The sequence below is a fragment of the Hypanus sabinus genome, chromosome 9 (assembly GCF_030144855.1).
Source record: "Hypanus sabinus isolate sHypSab1 chromosome 9, sHypSab1.hap1, whole genome shotgun sequence".
NCBI classification, from domain to species: domain Eukaryota; kingdom Metazoa; phylum Chordata; class Chondrichthyes; order Myliobatiformes; family Dasyatidae; genus Hypanus; species Hypanus sabinus.
The window spans coordinates 31,756,944-31,774,306 of NC_082714.1; the positions used below are offsets into that span (position 1 = coordinate 31,756,944).

Consider the following 17,363-nt stretch of genomic DNA (forward strand, 5'->3'; position numbering starts at 1 on the left):
AAATTTTATTCATAATAAAAAGTACAAAATAAACCGCTCAATTCCCTTTGGCTGAAAAGTTAGTGTGCATGCAGATATTGAAAATAACCTTCCATCGAAAATAAAAACTGCAGTGAACCCACAGACCTACTGTATGTTATCAACGGGATCGTCAGAGAATGATGTCAATGTGTTAGTCCCAATGAAATCTCGCGAGAAACCTACGAGAACGGAAGTTCCGTCTCTGGGCCGGGAGTCAGTTGAGTAGATTTGTGATCCACTTGTTTACGGTAACGAGAATGACTGTACTTGCTCACTGATCATACCGACTTGTCCTGTAATTATCGTGTCATTTGGCTTTCTTTCCCGCACGTCCGTTGCGGAAGCGAGGTAAGGCCCCCGTAGACGTCGCCAGGAGTACCTCTCTGAGCCGGTGTTCGATTAACGTCAGTTTTAGGCTTTGCAGTAAACGACAGCCGGCAGGCCAGTGACGGCATCCGTGCGCATGCGCGGAGGTTAGGTGGGTGGGGCGCTGTGCAGAGATTGACGTTCGGAGTGACCAGGGGAAACTGGCGGATCTGCGATCTGTTTTATAACTGGGTAATGACTACCAATGGGAACGAGCTGGGCGGGAGGCTTGGGCTGACTGAAGTCACAAAAAGTAACAGTTTCTGATGCTGTGTCTTCTGTTGTAGAGTGGGATTCGGTGTCTTAATGAATTCGTTGTTTAGGTTTTGAGTACTTAAAGTGATTTTGCATTTTTTTAAAAATGTGTGACTGAGTCGCTTGGCGTATGAAACAAGAGATCAGATTTGGAACAGTATTCTTTAATGATACAAACCTATTTAGTTAACCGGAATTGGAAACACCGCGGGTGGGGTGGTTATGTTATTTGTTAAGTTCGAATGATCCGTACACATAACTGTCTCTAAATAGTATCGAAATTGATATATCTCAATGGGATACATTATTTCATAATATAAAAATAGTGTTGGTAGGACATTTTCATTGGTTAAGAATGGGATTTTGTTGCTTGTTTTGCGCATGCATGAGTGAAATTGAGATAAAACTAATACAGACAACAGCGTATTCTCCAACGTAGTTTGTTTCTGTCCCCAGTTTCAAGAAAAACAGAGTTGTCTTCTTTGAAATTTTAGAAATTGAGATTTCTGTATTCTCCATCGAGAGTACTGTTGTTGATCAAGTGAGGACTCCATTTCAGTAAAATACTTTCCCAGTCACTGACTAACTTCATAGCAATATCTTTTTTACTTGTCAAGTGTAGTGGTAGCGTTTTTCTGTCATCAACCAACCGGTAATTTCTTCTGCTGCTTCATTGTGCTGTGACCTCGTTTAATGTTGGGGGGACTGTGTCTGCAATAGGAACTTTTTCACGCAGAGTTATCATTGTAGAGGTAGTACAAGTTTAGTGTTGATTGGGCACCAGTATAGTATGCCAGAACGAGTCAAGTAAACAGTATTAGTGTAATGGTTATGAGTATTATTTGAAGCACGATTTAACTGAGGCCCTCCATTGGCCAGTGTTGACCATGGACGATCTGCATGATGGGCAAACCAGGGCAGTGCAATATGGAGTGCAGCTGTTGCCCATACAGCAGCCACCCCATCTGCCCCCATCTCCACCCAGCTCATGAATCCAAAGGAACTGCAGGGACCAGTTTAGCACTAGTGACGCCGCAGGAGTTGCCAGTCAGCATTGAACTCGAACAGAGGATTGCCTCCAGCTCCAAATGTTACCTCGGGGTTTACTCCTGAAGCATTCCCCTTCAGTGGGAATAGCTGCAAGGCAGCAGAGTTTGAGATTTCCTTCTCCTCTATGAGCTGCTGAGCCCCGTCTGCCCAAAGTGATTGGTTCTAAAGTAACCCACCTTTGCCCCTTCTTCTGTCGGTAGAAGTGGTTCTGCCAGGCTCAGTAGCTGAACTACACATGAAGACCAGGAGCTGGATTTGGTTGTCAGAGGCTGTTTGAGTTGCATGCCATTGGGAGCACTTAATAGGTAGTGGGAGTTATCTCCACTACCATCCCCTGCTGAAACAAAGAACCACTCCACTGTTTATTGTATTGTTCTGCTTGCACCCAAGTTAACTAGGATACCAGGGTCAGTTCCTAAAGTGCACTGGTGAATTCTAAAGGGGGAGAAAATTCAAAAATTCCAGTGCAAGATTCCCTAAAAGTTAACTTGCAGGTTGCAGGAAAGGAGTTATGGGCTGAGTGCGGGTAGGTGGGACTAGGTGAGATTAAGAGTTCGGCACGGACTAGGAGGGCCGAGATGGCCTGTTTCCGTGCTGTGATTGTTATATGGTTATATGACTCTGGCAAGGAAGGGAATACGATGTGAGCATTCATTTTCAGAGGGCTAGAATATAAAAATAAGGATGTAATTATGAGGCTTTATAAGGCACTGGTGAGGCCTCACTTGGAGAACTATGAACAGTTTGAGCCCCTTATTTAAGAAAGGATGTACTGACATTGGAGAGGGTTTAGAGGAGGTTCATGAAAATGTTTCCAGGAATTAAAGGCTTATTGTAAGCGGAGTGTTTGGTAGCTCTGGGCTTTTATCACTGGAGTTTAAAAGAATGAGCAGGGATCTCATGGAAACCTATGGAATGTTGAGAGGCCTAGATAGAGCAGAGTGGAGAGCATGTTTCCTATGGTGGGGGGCACAGCCTCAGTTTGGTGGGATGTTGCTTTAGAACAAAGATGAGGAGGGATTTCTTTAGCCAGAGGGTGGTGAATCTGTGGAATTCATTGCAGAGGCAGTCATTAGGTGTTTTAAGGCGGAGGTTGACAGGGTCTTGATTAGTCAGGATGTGAAAGGTTACGAGACGAAGGCAGGAGAATGGGGTTGTGAGTGAAGTGGATCAACCATGATGAAATGGTGGAGAATAATGGTCTTATGGTTTTACTGTGGATTGCTGGAAAGTTATTGCAAATATTTATTAGAATATTTAACATGGGTTTTCAATAGAAAACTGCTTTATTCTCCAGGTATTTTGTGTTATTTAGTATATCTCTTTAACTGCTAAGAAGTGTATTTTAATTTTACAATATATTTTAACTTTATAGATATTGCATTTTTTTGTTCAACTCTTTCCATAATGTGGTGATATGGAGTACAACTAAAGTGATAACTTCGACCTCACTGAATTTTGATTTGATGTGATTTGATTGCATTTATTTGATTATGAAGTTTGCTTTTTATTTCAGCTGTGAATGACAGACATCGTGTCCTCCACTGTACTTAGTGAAATACAACTTCGCTTACTCTGTCATGATGACATAGATACAGTGAAGCAACTCTGTGGCGATTGGTTCCCAATAGAGTAAGTACTATAAGCATCTATCTATCTATTTATTTATCTATCTATCTATCTATCTATCTATCTATCTATTTTCCAGCTATATTTTTCAGAGTGTAGTTTGTGGTCTCTCAGATAATGTTTGGTGGAGTATTATTGTTGTATTTACAAATATTTTATGCCCTGGCAATCCCAATCAGAAGTACTGGTCTTTGCTGATTGCCATCTAACAAAAAATATTTGGTGAATAAACACTTCCTGGGCTTCCAGCTGGGTAAATGTATTGATTTTAACCATCGATTTTATGTTAAAATTGATACCTGTACCCGGTTGGAAGCCCGAGAAGAGTTTATTTGTCAAATACCCCAGGAAACTTCCACGGGGAGGAAATTCACCACTATATTCAACGCTTTGAATCATCGTGTGAAGAGAAGGCGACACTTCTTTGTTCTTTAGCCTTCCTTCTGAGATGCCAGGACAAGGATATCATCCCTAAGTTCATGAGGTTGAGTTCTACAGTGGTTTCTCCGGCGGCTAAACAGGTTAAAATCGATACAGGTGTTCCCCGTTACTTGAACGTTCGCTTTACGTCAGCTCGCTGTTACGAAAGACCTACATTAGTACCTGTTTTCTCTAACAGAAGGTGTTTTCACTGTTTAAAAAAAAAGGTACTGCGCACACCGAGCAGCCAAGTTCCTCCCCCGGAACTGCATTCTAGCCAGCATTGCTTAAACACGTGCCTGTGAGCATCTGTGCTTTATGTCGATTTATTTTGTGTATCCGTTAGCAAGATGAGTTCCGAGGTATCGGAAAAGCCTAAAAGAGCACATAAGGGTGTTACACTTAGTGTAAAACTAGACATAATTAAGCGTTTTGATCGTGGTGAACAAAGTAAGGATATAGTGAGTTTAGCTAAAGGTTTGTGGAAGTTGATGAAGATGACGTTGAAGAGATTTTGGCATCTCATGACCAAGAACTGAGAGATGAAGAGGAAAGGATAACAATTGAAGCCGAACACAGTAGCGAACGGCCCAAAAGTGAAGACGTCCAGGAACTGAACGGGAAGCAATTGCGTGAGATTTTCGCTGCGATTGACAATGCTACAATGATTGCAGAAAAATATGACTTTAATTTTGAAAGGGTACGTAGGTTTAGGGCATATTTGCAGGATGGTTTGAGTGCTTACAAAGAACTGTATGATAGAAAAATGCGCGAGGCTAAGCAGTCAAGCATACTGTCGTTTTTCAAGCCTTCCACATCAGCCACAGCAGATGACGAAACTCGACTTTCAACATTGAGGCAGGCAGACATAGAAGAAGGTGACCTGCCTGCCCTGATGGAAACAGACGACGATGAGACGACACCCCAGTCTCCTCTACATCCCACCACCCTGACCTCTGACGACTTAGCCTAACACACCATCATCAGTGTGCTCACTGTCTTCCCGATTCCGGTAAGTGGAACTACACTGGGTGTACATCATTTCTACTTTATATAGGCTTTGTAATTTTATGCGTTATTTGGTTGCTTCATATCTTAAAGATTACTGGAAAGAGTGCTCTTGCCGGGAGCGCTTGCGCCGAGTGTTTTTGCTGCCAGTGCTGCCGAGAGCATTTGCGTGACGTTTTCGCTGCGGTGGACAGTGCTGCAATGATTATAGAAAAGTATTCCTACATTATATAGTGTGTGTATTTACCAGATCATTCCTGCTTTTACTATATGTTACTGTTATTTTAGGTTTTATGTGTTATTTGGCATGATTTGGTAGGTTATTTTTTGGGTCCGCAAATGCTCACAAATTTTTCCCATATAAATAAATGGTAATTGCTTCTTCATTTTATGACATTCCAGCTTACGAACCGTTTCATAGGAAAGCTCTACCTTCGAGTAGCGGGGGAAACCTGTAGCTGCACCTGATTGGAAGCTTGAAAAAAGTTTATTCATCTATACATTGAGAAAGTACGAGATCCTTTTTCAGAAAACACTAGTTTTAAGCCTTGCTTCAGAATAAGTTCTTTTTATAAAACCTTCATTACATTGGATTGAGTATAATAATCATGAATAATTTATGAGACTTCACAAAAGGTATTTAACCGTGCATTCTATGTTAACACAGAACTTTTAGAAAGGGGATTGATCTTTTTGTCTCCTTTTACAGGTATCCAGATTCATGGTACCGGGACATCACGTCCAACAAGAAATTTTTTTCCCTAGCAGCCACGTATAAAGGTGGCATAGTAGGAATGATTGTGGCCGAAATAAAAAATCGAACAAAGGTGCACAAAGAGGTATGTCTTTGCAATGCATCCTGTAGGCTGCAGTGCCACGTTCCACTTCAAATGATGGATTTCTCAAGAAATCTCATCATTAAAATTAACTGAAAAATGTAATGCAGCAAGTATTTATAACAAGAATGTTTCACTGTAGTCACAGTAATACATACAGTAGCATGCAAAAGTTTAGGCACCCCGGTCCAAATTTCTGTTCCTGTGAATAGCTAAGCGAGTAAAAGGTGACCTGATTTCCAAAAGGTATAAAGTTAAAGATGACACATTTTTTAATATCTTATGCAAAATTACTTTATATTTCCATCTTTTACAGTTTCAAAATAACAAAAAAGAAAAAGGGTCCGAAGCAAAAGTTTGGGCACCCTGCATGGTCAGTACTTAGTAACACCCTCTTTGGCAAGTTATCACAGCTTGTAAATGCTTTCTGTAGCCAACTAAGAGTCTTTCAATTCTTGTTTGGGGGATTTTCGCCCATTCTTCCTTGCAAAAGGCATCTAGTTCTGTGAGATTCTTGGGCCGTCTTGCACGCACTGCTCTTTGAGGTCTATCCACAGATTTTTTTTAATGATGTTTAGGTCAGGGGACTGTGAGGGCCACGGCAAAACCTTCAGCTTGCGCCTCTTGAGGTAGTCCGTTGTGGATTTTGAGGTGTGTTTAGGATCGTTATCTTGTTGTAGAAGCCATCCTCTTTTCATCTTCAGCTTTTTTTTAAATAGACAGTGTGATGTTTGCTTCCAGAATTTGCTGGTATTTAATTGAATTCATTCTTCTCTCTAACAGTGATATGTTCCCTATGCCACTGGCTGCAACACAAGCCCAAAACATGATCGATCCACCCCCGTGCTTAACAGTTGGAGAGGTGTTCTTTTCATGAAATTCTGCACCCTTTTTTCTCCAAACATACCTTTGCTCATTGCAGCCAAAAAGCTCTTATTTTAACTTCATCAGTCTACAGGACTTGTTTCCAAAATGCATCAGGCTTGTTTAGATGTTCTGTTGCAAACTTCTAACGCTGAATTTTGTGGTGAAGGATGCAGAAAAGGTTTTCTTCTGATGACTCTTCCATGAAGGTCATATTTGCGTAGGTGTCACTGCACAGTTGAACAGTGCACCACCACTCCAGAGTCTGCTAAATCATCCTGAAGGTCTTTTGCAGCCAAATGGATGTTTTGATTTGCCTTTCTAGCAATCCTACGAGCAGTTCTCGGGAAGTTTTCTTGGTCTTCCAGACCTCAACTTGACCTCCACCATTCCTGTTAACTGCCATTTCTTAATTTCATCAGGAACTGAGGAAATGGCTACTTAAAAAATGCTTTGCTATCTTCTTATAGCCTTCTCCTGCTTTGTGGGCATCATTTATTTTAATTTTCAGAGTGCTATGCAGCTGCTTAGAGGAGCCCATGGCTGCTGATTGTTGGGACAAGGTTTGAGGAGTCAGGGTATTTGTAAAGCTTTGAAATTTGCATCACCTGGCCTTTCCTAATGATGACTGTGAATAAGCCACAGCCCTAACAAGCTAATTAAGGTCTGAGACCTTGGTAAACGTTACCGGAGAGCTCACATCTCTTGGGGTGCCCAAGCCTTTGCATGGTGCTCCTTTTTTTCACTCTAAAATTGTACGAAACAAAAATAATACCCTAATCTTGCTTAAAATGTTGAAAAGTTTGTTTTATCTTTAACTTTATGACTTTTGGAGATCAGTTCATCTTATACTCACATAACTATTCATAGTAGTAGAAATGTTGACTGGGGTGCCCAAACTTTTGCATGCCACTGTATTCTAGACTCATTTGTCAGAAATTCTTGCTAAAACGTTTTTCTTCTATTAGTTCATGTTTGCTTATTGTCACTATATTTATAAATATAAGAAATACTTCTTGTTTAAATGGCAAATAAAGAACAAAGACACTTCAATCCAGTAAAAATTGAAGACAGCATCAGGCAGATTTAAGCAGTTATACACAGCTAATATTGTTACTATAGGTTGAAATTAGAACTGTACACAGTGATGCAAGTTGCAGAATGTTATTTTACTGTAATTTGTTCACTTTTCTGTGTTTTCCTTGTTGCCACCAAATTGCAATTTACAAAGATTACTGAAAATTCCTAGAGTATTCTAACAATTACGTGAATTTGAACTATGTGGAGTAGACCATTCCAGGTTTAGCCAGCTAATTTCCATGGGAGATGATTCAGTGAGAAGCACCTTTCATAACATTTGTTGGAATTCCACATAGATTATTTGATAAAAGCAGGACTGGTTCAATTGCTGTGGCAAAAGGGCTTGTTGACACTTTCTGTCCAGATCACAAAATAAGGAACAATTATTTAGTCAAGGTTCCACAGTTAGTTGCTGGATAAGTTTACTTAGACAGCAGAAAAGAAAGATATTAATGCAGGAAAACAGTAATTTTTGCTTGTTCAGCTCGATTTGAACATTTCAAGAATCAATAAATAGGATTCCAGTTAATTGGGGCACATTGGGACCAGTACATTTTGGCCCATTTAAGCAACTACCCCAATTAGCTGAAGTTTCATGGAAATAGTAAAAACGATATATAAAAAAAGATGAACTACTATTTAGTAAGTAACAAATTATGTATTTAAATGAAATACCGAACAAATCAAAACACTACTACAGTACTATAAAACTGTTTTAGTTTCTATAATTAACAATGGAGAAATTCATCCAATGTATGTTACCATGTTCTTTTGATTGACGGTTAATGAATAAAATCAGTGCAGACTCCTAGTGCAGTTTATGGACTGCCTTATTTGCCTTGCTGCATGAAGTAGTTTCACAATCCAACAATAAATAACTGGTATAAGACGGATGGGTTGTAATTTGGTCCTGTAGGGTAATTTTTTTTCTGCTGGTGTCAAATCTTTTCATGGCATCTTGGCAAGGGTCTGAAATTTTTTAAAATAAAAAATAAAATATTCAAAAATCATTCATTTTTGAATTGGCAGCTTTTGGCCCAAATGGATAACATAACACAAGTACACACAACAGATGCTATTTAAAAAAGTGTTCACTCTAAACATAGTGTATTGTCTTAATGGCCACACAAGTGCATACAACTGAAGCTAGTTAGAAATTGTTCAGCAACAGTCTCCTGCAGCTTCCCTGATTAACCGATGGCCTAATTAACTGGAATCCACTGTATTCCAAAATAGTAAGCTAATTAAAAATTCTCTCCTATAATCAAAACTGGGACTATTACTTGGTTTTTAAAATATCTGGAATATTTCAGATATTTTAAAAACACACATTTCTAAAAAATATGTGGAGTGTTCTATGTATTTCCAATTTTTTCTGCTTGGTTGCTGAGGAAAACACTCTTATTAAAGATATTGAGCAGGACATCTGATGAACAAAATCCTCCTATTATTACACTCAGGACGGAGATATTCTGGCCTCTGGTTTTCCTGTAGAGACACAAGTTGCTTACATTTTAAGTCTAGGAGTTGTAAAGGACTTCCGAAAACATGGAATAGGTAAGTGTATTCACTGGTTGTCATTTTATTTCTGGTGTAAGATTCTGTTGAAGATAAGGCATCTGAAAGCCACTATTTTTATGTTGGGTTTTAAGTAACTTCAGATTGTCATCAAGATCTATGTAGGTTAAAAATGGAATGGGTTTTGAAAAATAGCATTATTTTTAATTTTGGTTTAATCTAACCTGTTTACAAAAATAATAGCTGACATAATATTCCCTTCACTGGAATTTTACTTAGTTTTTAGTAAGATTCTAACAAGAGTTCAATTTCATGCTAGGTTTATTCATGGAACTGAAGTAAGTGAAAATATGATGAGAGTTATACAACCAGCATTTCTTATTTTGTTACACTGTATTTTCATGTACCCAGATTGCAGTAGAACATTCTGGCAGAGATAAGGGAGCTGAATTGTATGTGTGTTATCTTCCCTTTGGATTTTCTGTGAGTTCCTCCAGAGCTTCATTGTGACCTGTTCTCATATCCTCTGGAGTTCTCTCAGGAAGTCAAGGGTTTCATTTCAACCAAAATAATACCTGCTGGTGTCGTGGTTTCTCGTGCCCCACAAACGACCAGGAGACGCAGAAGATTCTTCAAGAAGTATTAAACTTTAATTTGCAAATCAAAGCTGAGACAGTCATTGAGCTAGTCGCCAATTGCCCACCGATCCTTGTACATAGCCTTTTTTAAAGCAATCTCCTGGTTTAGTTGCATTAGCATATCTAATCGGTCTACAGTTGCGTATCACGAGTACATCCGCCACTATTGTTTCTACCCATTGACTTAATCATGTTCTAATCTACCTCTCATTAACACACCATTATCTTCTACATTCTTAAGATTTTATTCTCCTACTAAATTGGATACATGCATAGCAAATAGCAAACTCAAAGCTGACTACATAGTTTTGGTTACACAGCAAACAATGCAACTTTTATACTCCAATAAGGGTCTCACACAGAGGAAGAAGACTGAGTCCGCACACAAAAGCCCCAATAAACTCAAGCACTTATTCCCAAATCTCGGGTTAAACTATAATTTTCTGCGCCAAGACCTCAAAGTATTCTCTCCCTGTTACCCTGGGCCGCTGAGCCAAAAACCTGTCCCTTTATACCTGAGACAGGGAAAAAAACTCAGAAGCCCTTACAATCTCCTCCCACACCGTCGTTTTGCTCTTGTGCATCCTGCAGGTGTTGTAGGCTGTAACAATACATTCTCGGTGTTTCTTTCCCCTCTAAGGTTGCTTCAGTAATTGCCACGAGCATCGGAAATTGGTTGGTTGCAGCATGCACTACAAGAGACTTGAGACAAGGAAGAAAACAGCACAGCACAAGCGCTCAGCTCAACAATACAATACTGACAGTTATTGCCATTTTAATCAGCCATGCTCCCTATCCTCCGAGTCTACTTTCTAACCAGTCAAATAACTGATGTCCAAACCCTGCATTCTGTGCACATACCTCGCACTGTGACAAGACAAAGTCCACTGAAGCCTGTAAATAAGGTGACCAAAAACCATCCTTCTTTTTTTCTTTATCACTTCCCCCCTTGCACAATGGTCAATCCCATGTGCTTCTGAAATCAGAATCGTCAGTAGAGGGGTGGGCGCTACCAACAAACTGTCTTCCATGCTCCTCAAGCCTTCAGGGTTTTGTTGGCCCCCCCCCCCTTCGTCTCCACATTGTCTGTTCTGCCAAAGTTGCCTTACCTTGTATTTCAATTAGGTCCTCTACCACAGGTTCTGGAGCTAGGCTTACCTGGGGGAAAATGACAGCTGATGTACATCTGGACGCTTTTCTGGCTGCCTCGTCCGCAGCTTGATTTCCCTTTGTTATTACATCATTTCCCTTTTTATGTGCCTGGCATTTTACTATAGCCAATGCTTTAGGTTTCATCATGGTTTTTATTAAGTCTAGAATTCGCTGACAATGTTGTAAGGGATCTCCACTACTCTTTAAAAAACCTCTCTGTTTCCATACTGCCCCGAACAAATGGCATACTCCATGAGCATATGCCGAATCAGTATCGATGTCTACTTCTCCCCTTCCATCATTTCACACGCAGCTGTCAGGGCTTTGATTTCCGCTAGTTGGGCGGAACACGGTTGGGGACAGGACTCCATCCTAATAATCTTATAGCTCGACTGATCCTGCTGCACTACTGAGAACCCTGCATGATTTCCATCATAATCCCTATAACAAGAGCCATCTACGAACAGAACTTTTTTATCTGCATCCTCTAGTGGTTCTGACTGTAAATCTGCTCTCAATTTAGCAAATGCCATCGTCTTCCCTACGCAATCATGGGGTTCTCCTTCATAGCCCAAAGGGACAAAATTGGCTATATTACTGGTAGTGCATCTCTGTATAGTTATGTCTGGAAATGTCAATAGCATCTGATACGCTGCTATCCTGGCTGGCGTCAGCACAAATTTCCCTCTTTCCAGCAATTCTGCTATTTTGTGGTGTGTGTACAGAGTCACAGGATAGCCCAGGGTTACAGATGATGCCTTTTCATATGCATAGTACAGCGCCGCCAATCCCTGATAACAGGGTGGATACCCCTGAGCCACCTCATCTAGTCTCGCACTGTAGTATGCTATCGGCTGCTTTGCTTTCCCTATGCCTGTCTCTTGTGTTAGAACCGCTGTGACATAACCCTCCTGTCTGTTGGATACATACAAATGAAAAACATTCTCGTAGTCAGGCAAAGCTAATGCTGGTGCTGACTGCAATTCCTGCTTAATAGTATTGACAGCAATCTCTGCCACTTCATTCCACTGAAAGCCGTTCTTCAAATTTGTATGTCCTGCTTCTTTCATTATCTTTCTCAAAGGTGCCACAATCTCAGCATATTCTCCTATCCAATCTGAGCTGTACCCTACCATTCCCAAAAACGTCATCATCTGCCCTACAGTCTGGGATTTTGGGGCCTTAGTTATTGCCTCAATCTGATCTGGTGCTATCGCCTTCACTCCCTTGGATATTACCCTGCCTAAGTATTCCACTTGCTGTGTGCAAAATTGCACTTTCTTTTTGGATACTTTATGTCCTCCGTGCGCCAGCTTCCCTAACAGAGTTATAGTGTCCTGCTCACACTGTTCCTTACTGTGGGAGCAAATCAACAGGTCATCCACATACTGTAACAATGTACTTTCCAATGGCATGCCCTCTAGGTCTGCCTTCAACACCTGATTAAAAACATGTGGTGAATGTTTAAACCCTTGTGGCATTCTGGTATAGGTATACTGAGCACCTCTGTAAGTAAATGCAAACAGATACTGACACTGGTCGGCCAGAGGAATGCTGAAGAAAGCTGAACACTAATCAATCACTGAAAAGTAACTTGCTTCTGGTGGAACATTAGTCAAAAGCGTGTGTGGGTTGGGGACAGTCCTGGCCAGTCCTCTACTACATCATTTACCGCTTGCAAATCATGCACCAATCTCCACTTGGATTTATCTGCTTTTAAGACTGACAGCAACGGGGTATTGCATGGACTGTTTGTTCTTTTAAGCACTCCTATTTCAAGCAACCCCTACACTGTCGATGCCATTCCCTCTTCTGCTTCTGGTCTTAGAGGGTATTGTGGTCTGCTGGGTGGAATTGCTCCTTTTTTCAGCCTTATTTCCACCGGACTAGCTGTTCTTATTTTCCCTAAGTCCATGTCATGCTGTGACCACAGAATAGATGGCAACTCATCTAACCTTCTATCTTTCTGCTGGCCTCTTTCTTTTCCCAGCAAGGGCAGGTGTGGTTGGGGAGTTATTTCGACCTCTCTCACTGTTCCTACCATATCTACACTTACCATTATTTTAATGCAATTGTTGTCTTCTGATATTCACACCTCTGGCGTGATTTTCCTCCAGACTGTTACGGTTTCAGCACTCTTAACTAAGGGTCCTAAGTCTTTAGACTGATATCCCTTGTTTACCAACAATGTTATGTGGGGCACAGCCTCCAGTATCGTGTACCATTTTTCTAAAAAGGTGTTCCACTTAACTTGTAAAGCTGCCCCTTGCTTTCCAATTATCACAGCCTCCCCTTCCAGGTGCTGTTGGGTACATGCCTCCAGGTGCCATCTCTCCTCTAATTCCCTGTTCTGAGTCTCATCAAAAATCACTGTACAATGTAGCTCAGATTTGGGCATTACACCCCTGGGTAATATAGCCTGCACGCCCTTTTTCCATTTTTCCCAGGTTTCCTTAATCTGATCTGTGATATCTGCTATCCAAAAGACATTAGCCTTCTTGTCTTCTCACACTATCAATTGAGCCCCTGCTCTTTCCACACTCAGCCCATTTCTGGTGCATTCTAATTTTAATTCCAGTTTCAATAAGGCATCTCTGCCTAACAAATTAATCGGAGTTCCTTTAAATACTAGCACCGGCAAAACAATTCCTTTATTTCCCATTCTCAACTGCACTGGAGTCGTGCACTGTGTCAACTGTGTTTTCCCCGAGAGCTCTACCGTCTTATTAAACTTTCCTGTCATGGGAAGGTGAAGGGCATACTGTGGCTGTACACAAATTTACGTGGCTCCAGTATCTATCATCATTGGTGTCAGTTGCCCTTGTAACATAACCTGAACAATGGGTTCCTCGTCTGTCTTCCTTGTTATCATTGGGTAATGTCCCTTCCCACTTGAGTTTTTGGGGCACCCCTAATACCGCGCATAGGGGTTCACAGGTCCGCTTGGGCCTGTGGGGGCTGGTCCTTGGCTAAACTTTAGTTCCCTTCTTATCGGTTCCTGCTGGTGTGTGACAGGCCAAGGTGTAAACGGACAATCTCTTATGTGACCTGGCTGATTACATCCCCAGCACAGTCTCTCTACCTCTCTTTCCCTCTTTTTCCTCACTGGTCCCCTCTGCCCATTGCTCCTCTGTCCCCCTCCTTGGGACTTCCAGTCCTGTCTGGGCTGTTTGAATTTAGTCTGTTCCTGATAGGGCATTTGTGGGAATGCTTCTCCAAAGACGTTGATTATTGGCATGGGGTTTTCCAGCCCTTGTCTTACAGTATGATCGGTTCCTCCATATAGTGGTGCTTCATCCAGTTCGATGGCTGTACTTGGACCGGTGGTTGCTGGCAGCAGCTTTTTGCTTTTCTCTTTTTCCTTCTTTTTGAGTTCTTCGAGCTGCATTTGTATTAACTTTCTTTGCACCTCTTCCTGCTGCTCAGCCAACCTTTGTTTGTCTTTCCGGTATTTCTCAACCGCATGGACTACGTGGTCTCTAAATTCTTGTGGGGTCATTGATGTCAGCCCAACCACTTCCTCCAGTTTGGATTTTACTTGCGGAGGCATTTCATCCAAAATGCTATGTCGGTTGTGGTGATAAATAAGCTATTTTCCACCTCTTGCTCAGTCTCCAGTCTCCCACCTTTTCAACTGGTTTTCTACGTAGGCTGCTGGGTTTTCAGTATCTCCCAGTGGATCTGCCTTTAAGGCTTTGGGGTCCACTTTGGGTGGATAAAGCTTCCTAAGGGCCTGCCATACCCTCTGCCTCACTCTGTCAAACCCGTCTCCATCAGTTCTCGGGTCGTTTGGGTTTACTATGCCAGCCATTTCCATTCATTCGTCAAATTTGGAGGTTCCCATCAACCTTATCAATAGTGCCTTCAAATCTCCCATAGCCAATAATCGTCCCACCGTTTCTTCTTCAAAGGCTCTAATCCAATTCCCTGCTCCTTTATGTAGATTGGGCAGAGTGTTTTTCAGCCCTTCTAGGTCCTGGGATCCCCAAACGATGTACTGCACTTGTCCTGATCCTTTAACAATGGCATCATTCTTCCTCCTTCTTCCCACCTGCCCTGGCTCTCCTCCTCGCCTTACTCCCCATCTGTCTCAGGGTATGTCTTTACTGCCTCCCACACAAATTTCTCCAGGGTCCTCTTCTTCCCTTGGTCTCCCTGTGGAGTCCTTCCTTTCTGATTCAATACTTGGTTGGCCCCTGGAGTATTTTTCGCATCTCCTCTGGCAATCCCCTCTCAGTAACTTTTCTAGCTCTCTCTACTTCCACAAGTCGCTCCCCTACCGCCTCCTTCTGCTCTTCTAGGCTTCTGCCTCCTACCTCTTCCCCAAAAATTCTCGCATCCTCTCTCTCTCCACTTAACTCTTGCTCCTCCAATGAGTCACCTTCTCTTTCTTCCTGTCCGTGTCTGTACACATGTGGCAGGGACTCCTCATGATCCTTACTCGTGCTTGATTCCCTTCTCTCTCAAGACTCTCATCTCCTATCTTTTTTCCACTTCCTCTTGAATGCTAGTCTGTTTATTTCTATGGTATAACCAATACTCCTCATACTCCTTTTCCTCTCTCAAGTATTTCATCCGTTCAATCTCTTCTTTCATTTCTCTCTTTGCGTGTTCCACCTTTATCCTTTCAGTCTGTATCTCCTTCCATATTGCAGCTTTTTCCTTCTCCGTATTGTCTTTTTTCCTCCTCATTATCCCAAACTTGTACTTCTCCCTCCCTGTTCCCGTCAGCAAGGGGCACTGCTTAGGGGTTCCTTCCTCATTATAGGGAGGGAGCTTTTCTGTTTCTTTCACATCTGGGTACGGAGCTGAAGCCAGCTTCTCACTGTACCTTCCTCTCTCTCTAACAGGCTGTTTCTCCAGCACCTTAGTGTCTTCCTCGCTTGTAATCAATATTCTACCTGTCCTCCTCAGCCTTTCTCCCTCCATTCTGAAGAGTTTTAGCACTTCCATTTCTTGTTCTCTTTTTTGCCCTCTTTTCTTAGATTTATCTTTTGGTTTGTAATTTTTAATTAGTGCCTCCATTTCTTTGCACAAGCTTACATCAAACGTTCCTTCTCTTAGCCATTTTGTGACCAGGTTTTTGGTTCTTTTTTCCCATTTCTCTAAAGTTTTTGTGATCTCATATTTATTTACTGGGATTTTTTTGCTCAGAATCTCTACTGCCATTCCTTTACCTGGCATGTTGTTTTCTCTTTTTAAGGTATTTCAGAGATTCACAGTTCATTTACTGGATATTATTATTTACTCTAATTCTATGCCTGCTGTGTCTATCTAACAGTGCTTTAAACTATATATTGGACTGCCCTTGTTTCCTATTCTGTTCTGCCCGTACAGACCTCTATTCAGAGCGGTATCCACAGAACTTTCTCTTTGCACCTCGTCTATTCAGACCCTTATCTCTTAAGGCGGTATCCAGGAGGATTTTCTCTATTTTCCTTTCCCTGCCCATTCAGACCTTCGTTTCATATGAAGTGGTATCCACAGGGATTTTCTCTATTTTTCCTTTTCCTGCCCGTTCAGACCTTCGTTTCATACGAAGCGGTATCCACAGGGATTTTCTCTATGCACCTCGTCTATTCAGACCCTTATCTCTTAAGGCGGTATCCACAAGGATTTTCTCCATTTTCCCTTTCCCTGCCCATTCAGACCTTTGTTTTATACGAAGCGGTATCCACAGGGACGTAACACACCACATGGAATTTTTCTTCACTTCTTATTAGTTTATTTGTACTTACCCTCACTGCAGTGTTCTTGATCAATCCTCTGAGCCTCCTGTTAACCCCCAATTCTGCCAGATTCTTTGGACCGGAGAGACCCTTCGGCAATGGTTCCACACTTCAGAGACTCCAAGACCTCCGCAAAACCAACAGAATTCTTAGTCCAAATTGTCGCAAAAAGCGCTTACCTTTCTGTTAGCCTTGTGGGGGTCCCTAGAGGACTGGGAAGCGTCCCCAATCTGCCGTTTCCTTTCCGCGGGTCTCTTTCCGGTCCTGTCACAGTCGCCAATTTTGTCGTGGTTTCTCGTGCCCCACAAACGACCAGGAGACGCAGAAGATTCTTCAAGAAGTATTAAACTTTAATTTGCAAATCAAAGCTGAGACAGTTAGTGAGCTAGTCGCCGATTGCCCACCGATCCTTGTACAAAGCATTTTTTATAGCAATCTCCTGGTTTAGTTGCATTAGCATATCTAATCAGTCTACAGTTGCATATCACAAGTACATCCGCCACTATTGTTTCTACCCATTGACTTAATCATGTTCTAATCTACCTCTCATTAACACACCATTATCTTCTACATTCTTAAGATTTTATTCTCCTACTAAATTGGATACATGCATAGCAAATAGCAAGCTCAAAGCTGACTACATAGTTTTGGTTACGCAGCAAACAATGCAACTTTTATACTCCAATACTGGCTACATATTTTACAGAGGCAACCTAAATGGTTAAATAAGCAGGAACAGTACTGATTGACCATTCATTGTGAATGATAACTTTCATTAAGAAGGTTGGTCATAGAGG

The 17,363-nt window shown here is 41.6% G+C and overlaps 1 protein-coding gene across 3 annotated transcripts in view; it reads left to right on the plus strand.

The window, feature by feature from the left end:
* The first annotated feature begins 213 nt into the window (after positions 1-213).
* The window catches only part of nat15 (N-acetyltransferase 15 (GCN5-related, putative)), a 33,767-nt gene continuing 16,617 nt past the window's right edge, over positions 214-17,363 (plus strand). Inside the window, exons 1-4 of one of the 3 annotated variants that reach the window (XM_059979430.1) lie at positions 214-369; positions 3,209-3,324; positions 5,459-5,588; positions 8,990-9,086. In XM_059979430.1, the coding sequence (XP_059835413.1) occupies positions 3,215-3,324; positions 5,459-5,588; positions 8,990-9,086 (337 nt within the window). In that variant the 5' untranslated portion in view covers positions 214-369; positions 3,209-3,214. Of the gene's footprint in view, positions 370-3,208; positions 3,325-5,151; positions 5,260-5,458; positions 5,589-8,989; positions 9,087-17,363 lie in introns of those variants that run through there. The other 2 variants (XM_059979428.1, XM_059979431.1) reach the window with 2 other exon arrangements.